The sequence below is a fragment of the Neofelis nebulosa genome, chromosome 9 (genome assembly GCF_028018385.1).
Source record: "Neofelis nebulosa isolate mNeoNeb1 chromosome 9, mNeoNeb1.pri, whole genome shotgun sequence".
In the NCBI taxonomy this organism is placed as follows: Eukaryota; Metazoa; Chordata; class Mammalia; order Carnivora; family Felidae; genus Neofelis; species Neofelis nebulosa.
Genome location: NC_080790.1, coordinates 76716508 through 76736177, shown reverse-complemented (window position 1 = coordinate 76736177; position 19670 = coordinate 76716508). Strand labels below are relative to the sequence as shown.

At 35.7% G+C, this 19670-nt stretch overlaps 1 protein-coding gene and 1 pseudogene across 4 annotated transcripts in view; one reads left to right on the top strand and one right to left on the bottom strand.

Annotated features, from left to right (window-relative positions):
* Nucleotides 1–19670, bottom strand: part of PREPL (prolyl endopeptidase like) — a 55920-nt gene that overhangs the window by 23750 nt on the left and 12500 nt on the right. For 2 of the 4 annotated variants that reach the window (XM_058684243.1, XM_058684245.1), the window contains 4 exons: nucleotides 16794–16916; nucleotides 14809–14875; nucleotides 14067–14273; nucleotides 12493–12628 (listed from right to left, as the gene is read on the bottom strand). In XM_058684243.1, the coding sequence (XP_058540226.1) occupies nucleotides 12493–12628; nucleotides 14067–14273; nucleotides 14809–14875; nucleotides 16794–16916 (533 nt within the window). Of the gene's footprint in view, nucleotides 1–12492; nucleotides 12629–14066; nucleotides 14274–14808; nucleotides 14876–16793; nucleotides 16917–17430; nucleotides 17493–19670 lie in introns of all 4 variants that reach the window. The other 2 variants (XM_058684246.1, XM_058684244.1) reach the window with 2 other exon arrangements.
* LOC131486490 (U4 spliceosomal RNA) lies at nucleotides 7733–7814 on the top strand (annotated as a pseudogene).

Here is a 19670-nt window from a genome sequence, read left to right as displayed (position 1 = left end):
GCAGAAAATCAATAAAAAAAATTGGGTGTGGACTCTATGTATACTTTAGACAAAATGGATGAAACAGACATATGTAGACCATTCCATTCAACAGCAGCTGAATACATTCTTCTCAAGTGCACAAAGAACATTCTTGTGTAGGTAGATCATAGGTTAAGTCATAAGACAAATATTAGAAAATTTGAGAAGACTGAAATCATACCAAGTATTTTTTCCAATCAAAATAGTAACTATTAAGAAGAAAACTGGAAAATTCACAAATATATGGAAATAATATACCGCTAAATAAGCAATGGGTCAAAAAAATCAAAATCAAAAATATCTTGAAAAAATCAAAGTAGAAATAGAACATACTAAAACTTAAGGGATACATAAAAGTACTTCTACGAGGGAAGTTTATGGGATACGTGTTTACATTAAAAGTATCTCAAATAGGGGTGCCTGGCTGGCTTAGTCAGTAGAGCATGCAACTCTTAATCTCAGGGTCATGAGTTCAAGCCCCACGATGGGTGCATAGCCTACATAAAAAAATAAAAAGGGGCTCCTGGGTGGCTCAGTTAAGCATCTGACTCTTGATTTTGGCTCAGGTCATGATCTCACGGTTTGAGTTTGAGCCCTGAGTTGGACTCTGTGCTGACAGTGTGTGCTTGGGATTCTTTACCTCCTTTTCTTTCTGCCCTTCCCCCACTAACATGTGCACCCACGCACTCTCTCTCAAATAATAAACTTAAAAAAAGAGGAAAAAAAGAACTATCTCAAATAACGTACATTACACCTCAGAAAATTAGAAAAAGAAAAAATAAGCCTAATGTTAGAAGAAGGAAGGAAATAATAAAGATCAGAGAAAAATAAATTAAGGAGACCAGAAAAACAATAGAAAAGATCAATAAAACTAAGAGCTGCTTTTTGAAAAGATAAAACTGACAAACTTTTAGTGAAATTAAGAAAAAAAAAAGAGGATTCAAAATCAGGAAGGAAAAAGGACGCATTACATCTGATACTGTAGACACACAAAAAAGTATAAAGTTACTATGAAAATTATATGCCAGCAAATTAAATAATCTAGGAGAAATGAGTAAATTCCTAGAAACATACAACCTACGAAGACTGAATCATGAAGAAATAGAAAATCTGAACAGACCAATAGAGTAAGGTAGAGTTGATTACCAATCAGTAATCAACAATTTCTCAGCAAAGAAAAAAGCCCAGGACGAGATGGACTCACTGGTAAAATCTACCAAATATTTGAAGAATTTGCACCAATCCTTTCAAATTCTTCCCAAAAAACTGAAGAGAAGGGAACACTTCTAAACTCATTTTATTAGGCTGGTAGTACCCAATACAAAAGCCAGATAAGGACACTACAAGAAAACTATCCAATATCCACAGTGAATATGATACAAAAATACTCAACAAAATGCTAGCAAACTTAATTCAGCAGGCACATTAAAAAGATTATTCATGATTATCAAGTAGGATTAATCTGAGATATAAAAATGGTTCAACATATGCAAATCAATAAATGTGATACATTAATAGAATGAAAGCTAAAAATCACATGATCATCTTTATAAAAAGCATCTGACAGAGTTCAACATCCATTCATGATACAGACTCTCAACAATTGGATATGAAATGAATGTTACTTAACATTATAAAGGCCATATATGACAAGTCCACAGCTAACATCACATTGAGTGGTGAAAAGCTGGAAGGTTTTCATCTAAGATCAGTGGATGACCACTCTTACTACTCCTAATCAACACAGTACTGTCAGTCTTGATTTTATATATAGGAAACATTAAATATTCCACCAAAACACTGTTAGAATTAATCAATGAATTCAGTAAAGTTGCAAGATGTAAAATCAAGATAAGGAAATCAGTTGTTTTGATACACTAACAATGAAATATCTGAAAAACACACAAAACAATCCCATTTAAAACAGCATCAAAACTAAACACAGTACTTAGGAATATATTTAATCAAGGAGGGAAAAAGATGTGTACATTGAAAACTTAAGACTTTGATGAAAGAAAATAAAGACAACACAATAAATGGAAAGATACGCCATATTCATGATTTGGAAGAATGACTATCATTAAGATGTCCACACTACTCAAAGCCATCTATACAATGAATGCAATCCTTATCAAAATTCTAATGTCATTTTTTACTTTTTTTTTAATGACATTAAAAAAATTCCAAAATTTGTATAGAGCCACAAAATATCTAGAGTAGCCTGAAAAAGAAGAACAAAGCAAAATGCATCACTTTTTGATCTCAAACTGTATTACAAAGCTATAATAATCAGAACAGTATGGTACTGGCATAAAAATAGACATGCATGGGGGCGCCTGGGTGACTTAGTTGGTTAAGCGTCGGACTTCGGCTCAGGTAATGATCTCGAGGTGAGTTCCAGCCCCGCATCAGGCTCTGTGCTGACAGCTCAGAGCCTGAAGCCTGCTTCAGATTCTGTGTCTCCCTGCTTCTCTCTCTGCCCTCCCCTGCTCGCGCGCTGTCTCTCTCTCAAAAATAAACATTAAAAAAAAAAAAAAAATCTGACATGCAGATCACAGAAACAGAACCGAGAGCACAGAAACAAACCACTGAGTATATGGCCAACTGATATTTGATAAGGGAACAAGAATACTCAAAAGGGAAAGGAAAATCTCTTCAATAAATTGTGCTGGGAAAATTGGATAATCACATGCTATTGAAATTGCTATGCTAATGAAATTGGACTCCAGTATTACTCTACTCACAAAAATTAACCTGAAATGGATTAAAAGACCTAAACATAAGACCTGAAACCATAAAATTCCTAGAAGAAAACATAAGGAAAAAGCTCCCTGACATAGGTCTTGGCAATTATTTTTTATGACACCAGAAGTATAAATAGATAAATAAGTGGGACTATATCAACCTAAAAAGCTTCTACATAGCAAAAGAAACAATCAACAAAATGAAAAGGCAATCAATGGAGTGGGATAAAGTATTCCCAAACCATTTATCTGATGATGGGTTAACAGCCAAAATATATAAGGAACTCCTACAACTCAAAAGCAAAACAAACAAACAAACAAAAAATCCGATTTAAAAATGGACAGAAGACCTGAACAGACATTTTTCCTAAGACATACAAATGGTCAACAGATACATAAAAAGATGCTCAACGTCACTAATCCTAAGGCAAAGGCAAATAAAAACCATGGTATCACTTCACATCTGTTAGAATGGCTATTATCAAAAAGACAAGTGGTAACAAATGTTAGGATATAGAGAAAAGGAAACCCTTGTGTACTGTTGGTGGGAATGTAAACTAATAATAGCTATTATGGACAAAAAAATGTAGGGTCCTCAAAAAATTAAAAAATGAACTACCATATGATTCAACGATTCTACTTCTGAGCACATATCTATAGGAAGCGGGATCTGGATCACAAAGGGACATCTGCACTCCCAAGTTCATTGTAGTATGAAAAACAGCCAAGATACAGAAACAACATACATGTCCACTGATGAATAAATAAAGAATACACACACACACTGGAGTATTGTTCAGCCACAAAAAAAGGGAAATCCTGCCATTTGTAAAAACGAGGATGCAACTTGAGGGCATTCTGCTAATAAGTCAGACGGAAAAAGACTAATACTGTATGATATCATTTACATGTGGAATCTGTAAAAGCCAAACTTACAGAAACAGAGTAGTAGAATGGTGGTTGTCAGGGGATGAGAGCTGGGTGAAATGGGGACATAATGGAAAAAGGGTACATACTTTCAGTTATATAAGATGAACAAGCTTTGAGGATCGGGTGCCCAGCATGATGACTATAGTTAACAATACAGTATTAACATACTTGAAAATTGCCTCGACAGTATATTTTAAACGTTACCACCATACACACAAAAAAGTGGTAATTTGTGAGGTGATTGAGATATTAACTAAACTTCTTTTGTTATTCATTTTGTAACAGGTATATGTACCAAATCACCACATACATCTTAAACTTAACATGTTATATATATATATATATATATATATATATATATATATATATGTCAATTATATTTTAGTAAAGCTGAAAAAAGTAAATCTTAAAAAAAAAATGCATGTGTGCTTTGACAAAAAAACCTCTAGAATGATACCAAATAACTTTCAATTCAGAAAGAGAGAGAAGACAAGGGATGTAAAGAACTAAGGGCAATCTGTTTTCCCATTCAATTGATATTTATTATAAAATTTTTAATTGTTATTTTAGAAAGAGAGTGTGCAAATGCGGGAGAGGGGCAGAGGGAGAAAGAGAGTCTCAAGCAGGCTCCACGCTCAGTGCAGTGCCTGATATGTGGCTTGATCCCATGACTGTGGGATCATGACCTGACCTGAAATCAAGAGTCAGATGCTCAACTGACTGAGCCACACAGGGGCCCCCAATTGATATATATCTTTTAAACTTAATATATCCTTTACCTCTGATTAGGAAAATAATCATGCTTACTTTGAAAAATAAGTTGACATCATACTATATATTCACTTTTTTCACCCAGCGGAGTAATACATTTTTACATTAGTTTTAATTTATAATTCAGCAGCAATATATTCTTTTTTTCTGAGCACAGGTGACACACAATGCTACGTCAGTTTCAGGTATACAACAAAGTGATTTGATAAGTTTATATGTTATGCTATATGTACCACAAAGCAACACATACTTTAAATTCTGCTATATCCTGCTAAGAATTCAATGGTTAAAAGGTACTCACAGCCATCACTGGTTTAGGGTTTTAGCTTGAAAGACAGAAACTGACCTAAGTGTACCATTTAACTAATAGGCATAGATGAATGGCAATGATACAGGCCTGGTACCCTACTTATCAGTAAAGACGCAAAGGTGGAAATGATTCGGTCTTTGTTCATTATCTAGCAATTCTAGGTTGTCTTTATAGAGTTTACATGTAGGAACCATGGTGTAATGCACAAAATCAATTTCAGTTTTAATAATCAAACGTGTCTTTTTTTTCTTATTATTAATTACAATCGTTGCAACCATTACCCTTGCATGGGTAGCAAACTCCCAACTTCTCAATCTGCAGTATTACTGGATATGTAAGTGAGGGGTTTGCAATGATCTGCATTGATTTTTAATTTGCATAAATATATATAAAGATAGGTATACTCCAAAGTATGAAAGAAACACAGAAACACAAACTAAACCCAGAAAGACTTTTGGAATCAATATGTCAATGTCATTATCCAAATCCTAAAGCATTACCTAAGTATTACCAAGGATACTGAAACTGAACAAGAAATGGCTTATCCAAGATCAAACACTCTGTGGAAAAAAATAAAACTAGAACCATCTGCCACATAGAGGAAAAGGGGCCATTCCAGGCTAATTCCATTTCTCCCACAAGAATTTAGGTTCTATTGTGAAGGAGAGCAGTGTCAAGTGCTAGAAGATGCAGGTGTCTGTTTTTTTTTTTTTTTTAATGAACTGTATGATTTCAGGTAAATCATTAACTGTCTTTATTTTCAAAAGGCTAATTTCTAAATGAAGTTAAAGGTATACCTCTAAAATTCCCTTTACTTGAAATTTCTAAGATGTCAAGTGTCTGGTGCAGCTTAATATAATCAAGTTACCCTGAGACGGCCTCCCTGGGTTCTTTGGGGTTTGAACCCCTGGTCTTCAATGACAAGGCCTGTTTCAGTAACCTCCCAGGCTTTTCTAATTTAGCCCTGTTCTGGCTGCTAGTGACAGAACCACACTGTGCGTTGTATAAGTGAATAGCATTTGTACCAGTTGTGTTTTTGGTGGTTGTGAGGGAGGTGCTGTTTTTCAGTGACTTGAAAAGCAGGTCTCTTAATTTGGTTCAGATCTTTTCCTTTAGAATCTATATAATTCTGTTCTTCTCAGAATTTGTGAATTAAATGGTTCCGGAAGTATTTGAAAATGGAAGAATTAGGGATGTCTGGGTGTCTCAGTTGGTTAAGCATCTGACTTTGGCTCAGGTCACGATCCTACGGTTTGTGAGTTCGAGCCCTGCATTGGGCTCTGTGCTGACAGCTCAGAGCCTGGAGCCTGTTTCGGATTCTGTGTTTCCCTCCCTTTCTGCCCCTCCTGTCCTTGCGTGCTCTCTCTCTCTCAAAAATAAATAAACATTAAAAAATAAATAAAATAAAATGGAAGAATATTCAAAACATATCGATCTTTAAGAATAGTAGAGAGGCATTTTCCTTGAACATGACTTTCAGAGGCTCTCTACCATCGAAATAGAAAACTACCTTTGAACAACCAAATTTACCAAAGCACTGCAAACAAAGTAGATGAAGAACCTGGTTGGTAAGGGTTCTTTTTAGGCACATTTATAACAGCACATCTTTAAAATTTAGGTACCCATGGGGCACCTGGGTGGCTTGGTTGGGCATCTGACTTTGGCTCAGGTCATATTCTCACAGTTTGTGAGTTGGGAGCCCTGCATCAGGCTCTGTGCTGACAGCTCAGAGCCTGGAGCCTGCTTTAGATTCTGTGTCACCCTCTCTCTCTGCCCCTCCCCGCTCATGCTGTCTCTGTCTCCCTCTCAAAAATAAATAGACATTTAAAAAAATTAAGGAAAAAAAAATCAGGTCCCCAAAACTGGGCCAAGAGGGGCAGGTACATACATGCTTTGGTGAACTTTACTTATGAGAACAGAAAACTGAAACCTGAGGATCAGAGCAAACATAGTAAAAAAGCAGCTCTGTGTTTTAGAAGTTCTTTGAAGACCTTTACCCATTTCTCTTCGGTATTCTGCTTTTCCCTTTTGGTCTTCCCCTCTGGATTTGGGCATTATAAAGTGTCAAGAATCTACAAACTAGTTTGTATTGTAGATCAGGGTTCTGAATGTCAAATTAGGCTTAACCATAATTGGTTAGTTCCTTATGGGGCAGAAAAGCATGCTACAAGCCAAATCAGTTTCTACTTAATCTTAGAAATTAGGATGATAACGATATATGCCAAGTGAGTATCTCATTCCAGGGTATAGCTCATTGTGTTAATTTTGAGCTTTATTCACAAGATGGCAAACAGTTTGTAATCACAAGTTATTGATATAATAAATTACTACCTTAAACTGTCATCTCCCCAAAAGATAGCCTTAACAAATGACATATAAAATCACAGGGGCACTTGGGTGGCTCTGTCGGTTAAACATCTCTTGATGTCAGTTCAGGTCATGATCTCACGGTTCATAAGATCAAGCCCCATGTGGGACCTATACTGATAGTGCAGAGCCTGCTTGGGATTCCCCCTCTTCCTTTCTCGGTCCCTTCTCCCCCTCGTGCTCTCTTTCTAACTAAACTAAAAATCAAACAAACAAACAAAAATAACAAAGAAGAAAATAGAATACTTCTATCAGACAAACTAGACTTTAAATTAAAGGCTGTAACAAAAGATGAAGAAGGGCATTATATAATAATTACAGGGTCTCTCCATCAGGAAGAGCTAACAATTATGAATGTGTATGCACTGAATTCAGAAGCACCCAAATATATAAAACAATTAATCACAAGCATAAGCAATCTTATTGATAAGAATGTGGTAATTGCAGAGGATTTTAATACTCCACTTACAGCAATGGACAGATGCTCTAGACACAGAATCAATAAAGAAACAATGGCTCTGAACGATACATTGGACCAGATGGACTTGACAGATATATTTAGAACTCTACATCCCAAAGCAGCAGAATAAGCTTTGCGCAGTGGCAGTATCATAGCCAATGAGGTTTATCCGAGGCGCGATTATTGCTAACTGAAAACTTTTCCCAAAGCAGAATATACTTTCTTCTTGAGTGCACATGGGACATTCTCCAAGACAGATTACATACTGCATCACAAAATAGCCCTCAATAAATATAAAAGAACTGAGATCATACCATGCACACTTTCAGATCACAATGCTATGAAACTTGAAATCAACCATAGGAAAAGTCTGGAAAACCTCCAAAAGTATGGAGGTTAAGGAACATCCCACTAAAGAATTAATGGGTCAACCAGGCAATTAGAGAAGAAATTAAAAAATATATGGAAACAAATGAAAATGAAAATACAACAATCCAAACCCTTTGGGATGCAGCAAAGGCAGTTCTAAGAGGAAAATACATTGTAATCCAGGCCTATCTCAAGAAACAAGAAAAATCCCAAATATAAAATCTAACAGCATACCTAAAGGAACTAGAAGCAGAACAGCAAAGACACCCCAAACCCAGCAGAAGATGAGAAATAATAAAGATCAGAGCAGAAATAATATAGAATCCAAAAAAACAGATCAATGCAACCAAGAGTTGGTTTTTTGAAAAAATAAACAAAATTGACAAACCTCTAGCCATGCTTCCCAAAAAGAAAAGAGAGAGGACCCAAATAGATAAAATCACAAATGAAAATGGATTTATTACAACCAATCCCTCAGAAATACAAGCAATTATCAGGGAATACTATGAAAAATTGTATGCCAACAAACTGGACAGCCTGGAAGAAATGGACAAATTCCTAAACACCCACACACTACCAAAACTCAAACGGGGAAATGGAAAATTTCAACAGACCCATAACTAGTGAAGAAATTGAATCAGTTATCAAAAATCTCCCAACAAATAAGAGTCCTGGACCAGATGGCTTCCCTGGGGAATTCTACCAGACATTTAAAGCGGTTAATACCTATCCTTCTGAAGCTGTTCCAAAAAACAGAAATAGAAGGAAAACTTCCAGACTCATTCTATGAAGCCAGCATTACTTTGATTCCCAAACCAGACAGAGACCCAGCAAAAAAAAGAGAACTACAGGCCAATATCCCTGATGAATATGGATGCAAAAATTCTCAACAAGATAGTAGCAAATCGAATTCAACAGCATATAAAAAGAATTCTTCACAATGATCAAGTGGGATTCATTCCTGGGATGCAGGGCTGGTTCAATGTTTGCAAATCAATCAACGTGATACATCACATTAATAAAAGAACCAGAGGATCCTGTCAATAGATGCAGAAAAAGCATTTGACAAAATACAGCATCCTTTCTTAATAAAAACCCTCAAGAAAGCTGGGATAGAAGGAACATACTTAAACATCACAAAAGCCATTTATGAAAAGCCCACAGCTAATATCATCCTCCATGGGGAAAAACTGAGAGCTTTCCCCCTGAGATCAGGAACACGACAGGGACGTCCACTCTCACCACTGTTGCTTAATATGGTGTTGGAAGTCCTACCATCAGCAATCAGACAACAAGATGAAATTAAAAGCATCAAAATTGGCAAAGAAGTCAAACTTTCATTTTTCGCAGACCACATGATACTCTACATGGAAAACCTGACAGACTCCACCAGAAGTCTGCTAGAACTGATACATGAATTCAGCAAAGTCAGAGTACAAAATCAATGTATAGAAATTGGCTGCATTTTTATACACCAATAATGAAGCAACATAAAGACAAATAAAGAAACTGATACCATTCACAACTGCACCAAGAAGTGTAAGATACCTAGGAATAAAGCTAACCAAAGATGTAAAAGATCTATATGCTGAAAACTATAGAAAGCTTATGAAGAAAACTAAAGGAGATACAAAGAAATGGAAAAACGTTCCATGCTCATGGATTGGAAGAATATTGTTAAAATGTCAATAGTACCCAAAGCAATCTACACATTCAATGCAATCCTAATTAAAATTGCACCAGCATTCTTCTCAAAGCTAGAATGAACAATTCTAAAATTTGTATGGTATCACAAAAGACCCCAAATAGCTAAAGTAATACTGAAGAAGAAAACCATAGCGGGAGGCATCCCAATCCCAGACCGTAGCCTCTACTACAAAGCTGTAATCATCAAGACAGTATGGTACTGGCACTAAAACAGACACATAGACCAGTGGAATAGAATAGAGAACCCAGAATTGGATCCACAGATGTATGGCCAACTAATCTTTGACAAAGCAGGGAAGAGTATCCAATGGAAAAAAGACAGTCTCTTTGACAAATGATGCTGGGAAAACTGGACAGAAGAATGAAACTAGACCATTTTCTTACAGCATACACAAAAATAAACTCAAAATGGATAAAGGACCTGAATATGAGATAGAAAACTATCAAAACCCTAGAAGAGAAAGCAGGAAAAAAACCTCTTTGACCTCAGCTGCAGCAGTTTCTTACTCGACACATCTCTAAAGGCAAGGGAATTAAAAGGAGAAATGAACTACTGGGACCTCATCAAGATAAAAAGCTTCTGTACTGCAAAGGAAACAATCAACAAAACTAAAAGGCAACCGACAGAATGGGAAAAGATATTTGCAAATGACATATTGGATAAAGGGCTAGTATCCAAAACCTATGAAGAACTCACCAAACTCCACACCTGAAAAACAAGCCAGTGAAGACATGGGCAGAAGACATGAATAGACACTTTTTCAAAGAAGACATCCAGATAGCCAACAGACACATGAAAAGATGCTCAACGTCACTCCTCATCAGGGAAATACAAATCAAAACCACACTGAGATACCACCTCATGCCGGTCAAGGTGGCTAAAATGAACAAACCAGGAAACTGCAGATGCTGGAGGATGTGGAGAAACAGAAATCCTCTTGCACGGTTGGTGGGAATGCAAGCTGGTGCAGCTGCTCTGGAAAACTGTGGAGGTTCCTCAAAAAATTAAAAATAGATCTACCCTATGTCTCAGCAATAGCACTGCTAGGAATTTACCCAAGGGATACAGTAGTGCTAATGCATAGGGGCACATGTACCCCAATGTTTATAGCAGCACTTTCAACAATAGCCAAATTATGGAAAAAGCCTAACCGTCCATCCACTGACAAATAGATAAAGAAGATGTGGTTTATATACACAATGGAATACTATTTGGCAATGAGAAAGAATGAAATCTGGTTATTTGCAGCAATGTGGATGGAACTGGAAGGTATTATGCTAAGTGAAATAAGTCAGTCAGAGAAAGATAGCATATGCTTTCCCTCATTTATGTGGATCTTGAGAAACTTAACAGAAGACCATGGGGGGAGGGAAGAGGGGAAAAAAGTTAGAGAGAGGGAGGGAGGCAAACCATAAGAGACTCTTGGATACTGAGAACAAAGTGAGGGTTGATGGGGGGTGGGGGAGAGGGGGAGAGGTGATGGGCATTAAGGAGGGCACCTGTTGGGATGAGCACTGGGTGTTGTATGGAAACCAATTTGACAATAGTATTATATAAAAAAAGAAAATAACATTGGAATCTTATGAATAGTTCTAGTAATTTCTCATCAAAACAATCATCATCAGAAAAAAAAAAAAAGCAAGGACAGCATCACGAGGCCAACAATGTTAGTTCTATGGGCTGGAAAAATGGAACTTCTTCAGATCTCAAATTCTCAATATAAACTGGGGACTGTACAAGATTTTCATTACATCCCTGTCAGTTTTGACATTTCATGAAATGATGGGTTAATTTTCTTGTTTTGGGTATCAATTTCACTGACATAGATTTGGTGTTAAATTTTTTTTTTTCTGTTCAGACACTGTCCAAACTGTACCGTTAACTGACATATAAGGTGACAGGACCTGGTGTCAAGCAAAAATCTGTTTCTAATAAGTCATTTGGAAAAGTGTATCTGGGTAAGAATAATGGGATTTTGCCAGATAAAATTACTGTCATTTCCTCTCACGCTTGCTGAGTATAAGACATGAGTCCTGGATTACAAGGAGTAAAGAGCATTACTTTTATAGTTTTATGTATGTATGTATGTATGTATGTATGCATGCACGCACGTTTGTTTGTTTTTGAGAGAGACAGAGACAAAGTGCGAGGGGCAGAGAGAGAGAGAGAGAGGGAGACACAGAATCCAAAGCAGGCTCCAGGCTCTGAGCTGGCAGCACAGAGCCTGACGCAGGGCTTGAACTCACAAACTGCAAGATCATGACCTGAGCCAAAGTCAGACACTTAACCGACTAAGCCACTCAGGCGCCCCAAAGAGAATTAGTTTTAAGAAGTATTCTGATTCTGCATATATACTGGAGAGAGTAAAATTTAAACACCAGTGGACATCGTGGCTCAAAGCAATAGAATTTAAATGAAAGATCATCTATATAAAATGTAGTGAATTCTGTGCAATTGACACCATGGCATTCTAGTTTATAGAACCATATTCTACGGTTTATTAAGAGATCTAGAAACGCAGTATGACAACCCGATTAAAGACTTAACAACTCTCCTCATATGTCACGGTCCCAAGAGAATGTAAGCAACTTAGCATATGCAGTGTACTGGTATATTTGTGTTCACTCTGGAGTTTGAATAGATCCATATTCCAATTTTGAATCCAAACAACTAATAAAAGAATGATTATGCTTATCTTCCCTATTACACCTGGTTCCAGCTGAAATCAACATCTTATGTCAACCAAGAACCGCACTTTAGATAACTGGAGATAAACCCTGGAGGAAAAAATTTAATTTCATTGTTCTAGTACCTTGGGTCCTTTTCTGTGTAAAAACGTTCATTACGTTTGTTATCACCAAAAGTTGCTCGATACACATCATGACAGCGAAGGTTCCTCTGGAAGGTGTAGAATAAAACATCTTCCTCTTCTTCATCCTTTACCCATTCTGAAAGAAAATAATTAAAGATTTATATACATTACATACTACTCGAAGTTGAAAAAAAGGGCACAGTGCATTCAAATTTTGAGTTTCCTCAAAAAAGAGACGCACAAGTTCATCCCTGGAAATGTAAATTGAACACGGGTTTGATCGTGGTCACCAAAATAAGTCAGAGAGCTTTCCAGAAAATAAAATACTGCCACATCAATTCCACGGTTTCGAGCAGTTCTCAGTCCCAGGTTTCTGAATAAGAGTTGAATGTTTAGTATTTTCAGAGTCACAGCTTACATGGGATGAATTGTTTCCATCTACAACCCCTAACTTTAAGTCTGAAGAAATACCAGATCACTTTCTCTCATGCCTCTTTTCTGTCTGCTTTCAAGCCATAGGATATCTCATTTAATACATTTAATGCTGGAGCTTTCTTGCTCTTACCAGAAGCTGTCAATGGAAGTTTTCACACAATTACATCATGACTGCCACCTGGCTGACAGTAACTGTAAGACATCATTGTATAATATGAATCTTGATTTTTAAAGAGGTTAAAATGTACAAAATTGTAAATCTAAGAATCAATTAGACCAAAATTTCAATTTGCCGCAAAAGCACTTAGTTATTAAACAATGGGGAAAATTAAAGTAGAAAATGAAAAAGGAAGATAAACTATGAACATATGTATCACTCAATGATAAAAGGTAAAATTAAAAAATTAAAAAAAAATTTTTCACGTTTACTTATTTTTGAGAGAGAGAGAGAGAGAGACAGAGAGAGAGTGAGCGAGCGAGCGAGCATGAGGGGAGGAGGTGCAGAGAGAAGACACAGAATCTGAAACAGGCTCTAGGCTCTCAGCAAAGAGTCTGATGCGGGGCTCAAACTCAGAATGGTGAGATCATGACTGGAGCTGAAGCTGTACGCTTAACCAACTGAGCCATCCAGGTGCCCCAATAAAAGAGAAAATTTAAAGTTGGTTCTACTAGTAAAAATATGACAAATTCTATTAGTGAGTTAGTTAGCTCAACATCTTCCAAAGTTTCTCGGTAGTGACCTTGGGCAATTTGCTCTAATAGTTGACAAGATAACGTGAAATTTAAAAAATAGATACCTAAAATTAAAGTTCAGTAACATATTAAGATACAACTTATGTGCAAAAATGCATCTGAGTTAATAAATTTGCAAAGAATTATTGATATATCAAAATAAACTGTACAGCCTGGATTCTGGTTGTAGTACTTTAAAAAACATGAACATGAATTTGCATATATAATTAAGGAAGGCAAGGTCTCCTGAATGAGAGACACATAGGAAGCTTTGCGTCCATAGGGATAAAAGGATTAGGCATTCACTTTCTTATTCACTCACATGGACAAGTAAAAACGTTTCAAAAGTGCTGACAATTCTCTTACAGTTGTCATAACACAGAAGACTGTTTTGTTTGGTAGCTTACCAAAACTGGACACATTTGGGAAAGAGGCTTCCATTACAGGCTGATCACTTAGCTTCACAACTATACAGGTAGATGCTTCAGAATCTTCAGTTCTTATCTTAGCAGCTACATATTTTTCATCAGGAGCAACTCTGATACAATCAATGAAGGGCTGGTCTAATTTAAGTTCCTCCAAATTGAATAAAACTTCGTAATTATCATTATCTGCTGCATAAAGACAAGTATGAAAGTGATAACTCCACAAGATGTAGTTTAAAAAAATCTTTAGTATTTCAATGTTTCAAATTAGCATTCCCCTTCTAGAAGAGGATACAATCCAGCCTCCTTCAGCCTTGATAACAGCTTTATTTGCATAGAAACTGGCATTTTGTTATTTATTATTGTCCTATGCTATTCAGTGTTATTCCACACATCAGCCTATGTGATATTATTTGATATAGTCTAGTATTTATAGATCATATAGAACCTAAAGGGTTATTATTTCAACAGAATTAATATAGGAAATATTAAAAAAAATGCTGGTTCCCACCTCCATTCTCCCCACCAAAGCTTTTGGATGTACCTGTTAACTGTATCTTAAGTAAACCCAGATACTAACTAGTTATTTTTTTTAAATGCAGAAATAATCTAAAAAATTTTTTTCTATACCTTTAAGAAATTAACACCAAATTTCCTATGAAATACATGAAATACAAAAAATCAGAGTATGTTAAAAAATAAAAATGGGAAAACTGTGGTGTACCTTCTTCATCTTTGGAACGAACCAAGCAGCAACCTTCTTGATAATAAACAAAACCACCATGCTTCACCTGACAAAAAAGAAACAAACGATTTATTTAATAATTATTTAAACACAATTTAATTGTTTAATGATCTGACCATTTAAAATGAATAAATGAAATCTTCAGTAGACCTACAGAAGTCTATGGACGAACACATAACAAATAACAAAATGGATCACTTTTTACAACACAGTGGTTAAGATATGGTTTTCATACATTCATAATCACTGAAGTTTCTAACATATAAATGTAGGAGGCAACAAAGAGAAGGCATAACAAAATCTATGTCGGTTCTTATGACTGTATAAATCACTTCAGGTATATTTGGGAGTATCTGACATCCCTATGGTGGGATTCCATTAATAGAGATTGAATGCAGCTTTAAGGTAATCCAAAATGAGGCAGATGAAGAAATTATGGCTCAGACTACTCTGAAAATCCGGTCAAAAACTTGCTGAGATTCTTTTCCTCTAAGTATGCAGTCACTACCAACTGTCCATGGTTTCGATTTGATTTCACACAAAGCATCTTCCAGGTTGACAGATATACACAATTTGAGATCGAGAGAATATTACTCAATATATAAATAGTGCTCTTGTCTAATACCTACATATTTAATGCAACTGACTGATCGACAGGATTTCAGGTAGTCTAAGATGCATTTATCACCTGCTAGTAAATGGCATATTCTGAATCTGGATTCCTGATTTTTAACCTACTGCTATTTCCATTCTCCTATGAATATGATTTTCATTTATAAGTTGTGGTTCTATTTTCCAGTCTTATTGGGAAATTTGCAACATGCATGTTCAATCTGTTTCAACTGAATATTTACGACTGTGGTAACCATAAAAGATCAAATACTTGGCTTTTGTGGTATTATACTACTTCAAGTGAATTCCTTTTATTAAAAAAAGTGTAGACAGGGCAATCAGATACTTTTCAATTAATAAAAACATGATGGTTTCATATGAACTTATCCTTGAAATTATTATTATTTTTTAATTTAAAGTTTACTTTGAGAGGGATAGAGAGTGCACGCATATGCACAGGGGGGCAGAGAGAAGGAGAGAGAGAGAATCCCAAGCGGGTTCTGTGCTGATGCAGAGCTTAAACTCAAGAATTGTGAGGTCATGACCTGAGCCAAAATCAAGAGTCAACTGTCAGATGCTTAGCTCAATTGAGCCACCGAGGTGCCCCTCTCCTTGGAATTGTTAACAACATTTTAAAAAAGAACTGGTTGTTTCCAAAAATAGAATTAACACAATAGCTTGGAAATTCACTTTGACCTTTGTTTATTTTAAAAGTCACACTGATTATTCTCTGTTTAAGTTTTTCAGCATATTTTATTTTAAAAAAAATTTTTTTTTTTCCAACGTTTTTTATTTATTTTTGGGACAGAGAGAGACAGAGCATGAACGGGGGAGGGGCAGAGAGAGAGGGAGACACAGAATCGGAAACAGGCTCCAGGCTCCGAGCCATCAGCCCAGAGCCTGATGCGGGGCTTGAACTCACGGACCGCGAGATCGTGACCTGGCTGAAGTCGGACGCTTAACCGACTGCGCCACCCAGGCGCCCCTTCAGCATATTTTAAAGGTCTAATTTTGATGTGGGTTTATGTCTAAATTCACAAAGCACTTGATTTGCGGGGTGTCTCGGTGGCTCAGTCGGTTAAGCATCTGACTTCAGCTCAGGTCATGATCTCACAGGTCGTGAGTTGAGCCCCACGTCGGGCTCTGTGCTGACAGCTCAGACCCCGGAGCCTGCTTTGGATTCTGTGTCTCCCTTTCTTTCTGTTCCTCCTCCACTTATACCCTGTCTCGCTCTCAAAAAATAAAATAAACATTAAAAAAAGTTTTTAAAAAAACCCAAAAAACAAAGTACTTCATTTGCATCTTGATTGGTAATATGAGATGTAGGAAAAAAAAAAAGTAAGATATCCTACCTCTGCATTGATGATTTCATATTCTTCTTGTGGCTGTGTTTCTAATTTTGTTCTCACTTTTTCAAATGCATCCATGTTTTCTGAAAGTGAGTCTTTGTTTTCTTGTTTAATAGGCAGAAAATCCTGGAAAAAATTTACTGGTATGATCATAATATTTCAAACTAGAGAAAAAAAACTTTGCTTTTTAGAGCTCGTTCTTACTTACTTTTCATGCAAGTACTACAATGTTAGGTTTAAACCTATGAAATATGTATATCATCATAAATGATGTTTCTTAACCTCAATAAACGATCCCCTCTTTTTCATTTAAAGATGTAAACAAATAAAATAAGGTGAACACCTGATGGCTATACTAGTAATTTACACGTATTTAGTCCTTAAGATGCAGAAGCATTAAGAAATACTGAAGAATGTTCAGAAATACTGTAAGATTTATACAAAATTAAGCAGGAAAGGACATTTACACATTTAGTAGTCAGGTGTAAGAGATAGAAAAATCTGTTTACTGAGTTTTATAAAGTACTATAATACTTCCTAAAAGGAAGGACAGTTCAAAGGGAGAGGAAGGCATTATCTTTATTAGTAAATGTTCACTATTACTCTATTCACAGCAAGTATTACAGGAAATGTGTCTTACTTTATATCTTTATTAGCTGCAATTTTCTTCTCTTGTGGGGATAAGGAATCTCCTAAATAGAACTGTTTATCAGATCAAAAGGTTAATTAATACTTTAAAAAAGAGCTTCTCTTTAAGTTTAAGGAAAAAATAGTATGTTCACTGTATACAAGAATAAGAAAAAATAATGGAAAATTAATAAACATGAGCAGAGATACAGATTATAGCTAAAGAAGCATTTAGTGTCTTATTGGAAGTATATATGAAAAGCTAATGGCTTTAGGTGACCTCTGGTGAGCATGTAAATGCCGTATGAATTATTAAAATTTGGATAAGGCAGAAACCTCAGTTATTACACAAACAAGGTTCACTAATTCAAAACTCCACAGGTTTGCTTTGGTTAAGCAAAAAGAATTCTAGCCAAGATTTTCAACGTCAGCTTTCTGCCCAAGACGACAACTGTACAGTGATTTGTGCCAGAGGGGCACTAAGCCTTTGGGAAGGACCTCTAACAGCTGGTAAGTATTTATCGCACAAGTGTGTCCATGATACTTTACCAACACTGTAGAGAATGTAAGCTATAAATACAATTTATGTCACAGTTTAAAATCTAAAATTAAACACATGAATAAAACAGAAATATCACCAAAACAAATTACTGGAAAAATGATCATTTTCTAAGTTTTTCTTTTGGACTTTTCGAGATGCTTTATGATTTGGATGAGATTCCAATTAGGAACAATTGTTGTTATGGTAGTCTAAGTCATTCAGTCTCTACTTCAATCATACACTTAATATGCTTGAATAATTATTTGAAATCAAATACTGGAGGCTCATGTTTATTTTTCATTTATTTTTTAGCATTTACACAAAATCTAGAGCTGATCTTTAGAGTAGTGAGGTGAAATATCTGTATTAGTAATTTCCTATTATCATCCAAAACACAAATCAGGAGATCATTAGAAATCTATCTTCAAACTGTAACTTAGTGATAGGAGCTGTTTTTTCATTTCCAGATATGTTGCTTATTTATTCTGTAATTTCATCGGACCTTCTCAAGTAGAGTAGCTATGAAGTAGAGTTAGGATAGCTATGAGGAGTACCTCTTTCTATCTTGCAGTTTCTAGCACATTCTGCATCTCCTTTTAAATAACTATTCTTCTTTTTCTTAATACCCATTCTTATAGAGCCATGGCTAACACAGGGCTAAAGGCACAGAACTGGGTATAATACCTGTTCTCTTAGTCAATTTTATTCTCGATTAACCTTTTTCTGTGTCAAAAATCCAAATATACCAAGCTTATCTGAACCAAAATAACCCTGAAAGCAGTATGATTTTTAAATGCCTTAACTTGGAAGAATTCAGAGCTTTGTAAATAATTCCTTAAGAAGAATTACTCCCAGAAAAAATTGAGGTTTTCTACAATATTCATCAAGTATTCCAAGTTGTTCTTGGTTTTAGTTCTGTCCCAACAATACCCATTGGGTGTTTTAAGTTTTCATTTCAATGCCACTTAGCATTATCATTAGGTTACCTACCTATTACAGCCAAGTATCTTAATATGTTAATAGTCTACTGGTCTGAAGGGCATATATACTACCTAATGGAGCTGAGGTGAGGTTAGCTTTAACTTAAAATGTTAAGGTTACATATACAGTATCAAGAGAGACTCCATTAGTGGAAAAAAGCACTCTTTACCTTCCAGGTAGCCTACTATAAAACCACTTTAACAATGAAACTTATGAAACAGGAGGATGGAATATATGAACTTCATTATGGCAAAAAATGCGTAATTCTTAAGACCAAAAAAATCACACAGTAGAAAAATACTGGACAGCTTTTAGTCAAGATGGTACCATTAATAAATGGCTAATTCCGAGTCCAGGGCAAGAGAGTAAAAAGTAGGCTAGTCAGAAAGCAAGGAAATGCCCAAAGATTAATGCAGCTGCATTAAAAGGGCCCGTCTGTAGAGGTTCCTACATCTGGGACAATTTGAGCATCAAAAAAATAATGATTAAAACTGATATTACCCTGAAAAATATAAAAATTCAAAGTAAGTTGAAAAACCAAACCAAAACAAAACTCTCCAAACACACTAACATGAAAAAAGAGTTCAACAAAAAAGAAAACTCTTCTTTACAAAATAATATCAGCTAATAAATGTAGAAATAATAGAATTAGGAAAACCATTAGCAACCCCAGTGAAACAACTGATCAGGGTAAAGATCATCAACGGTTGTTAAACGTATTAGGTGAAATG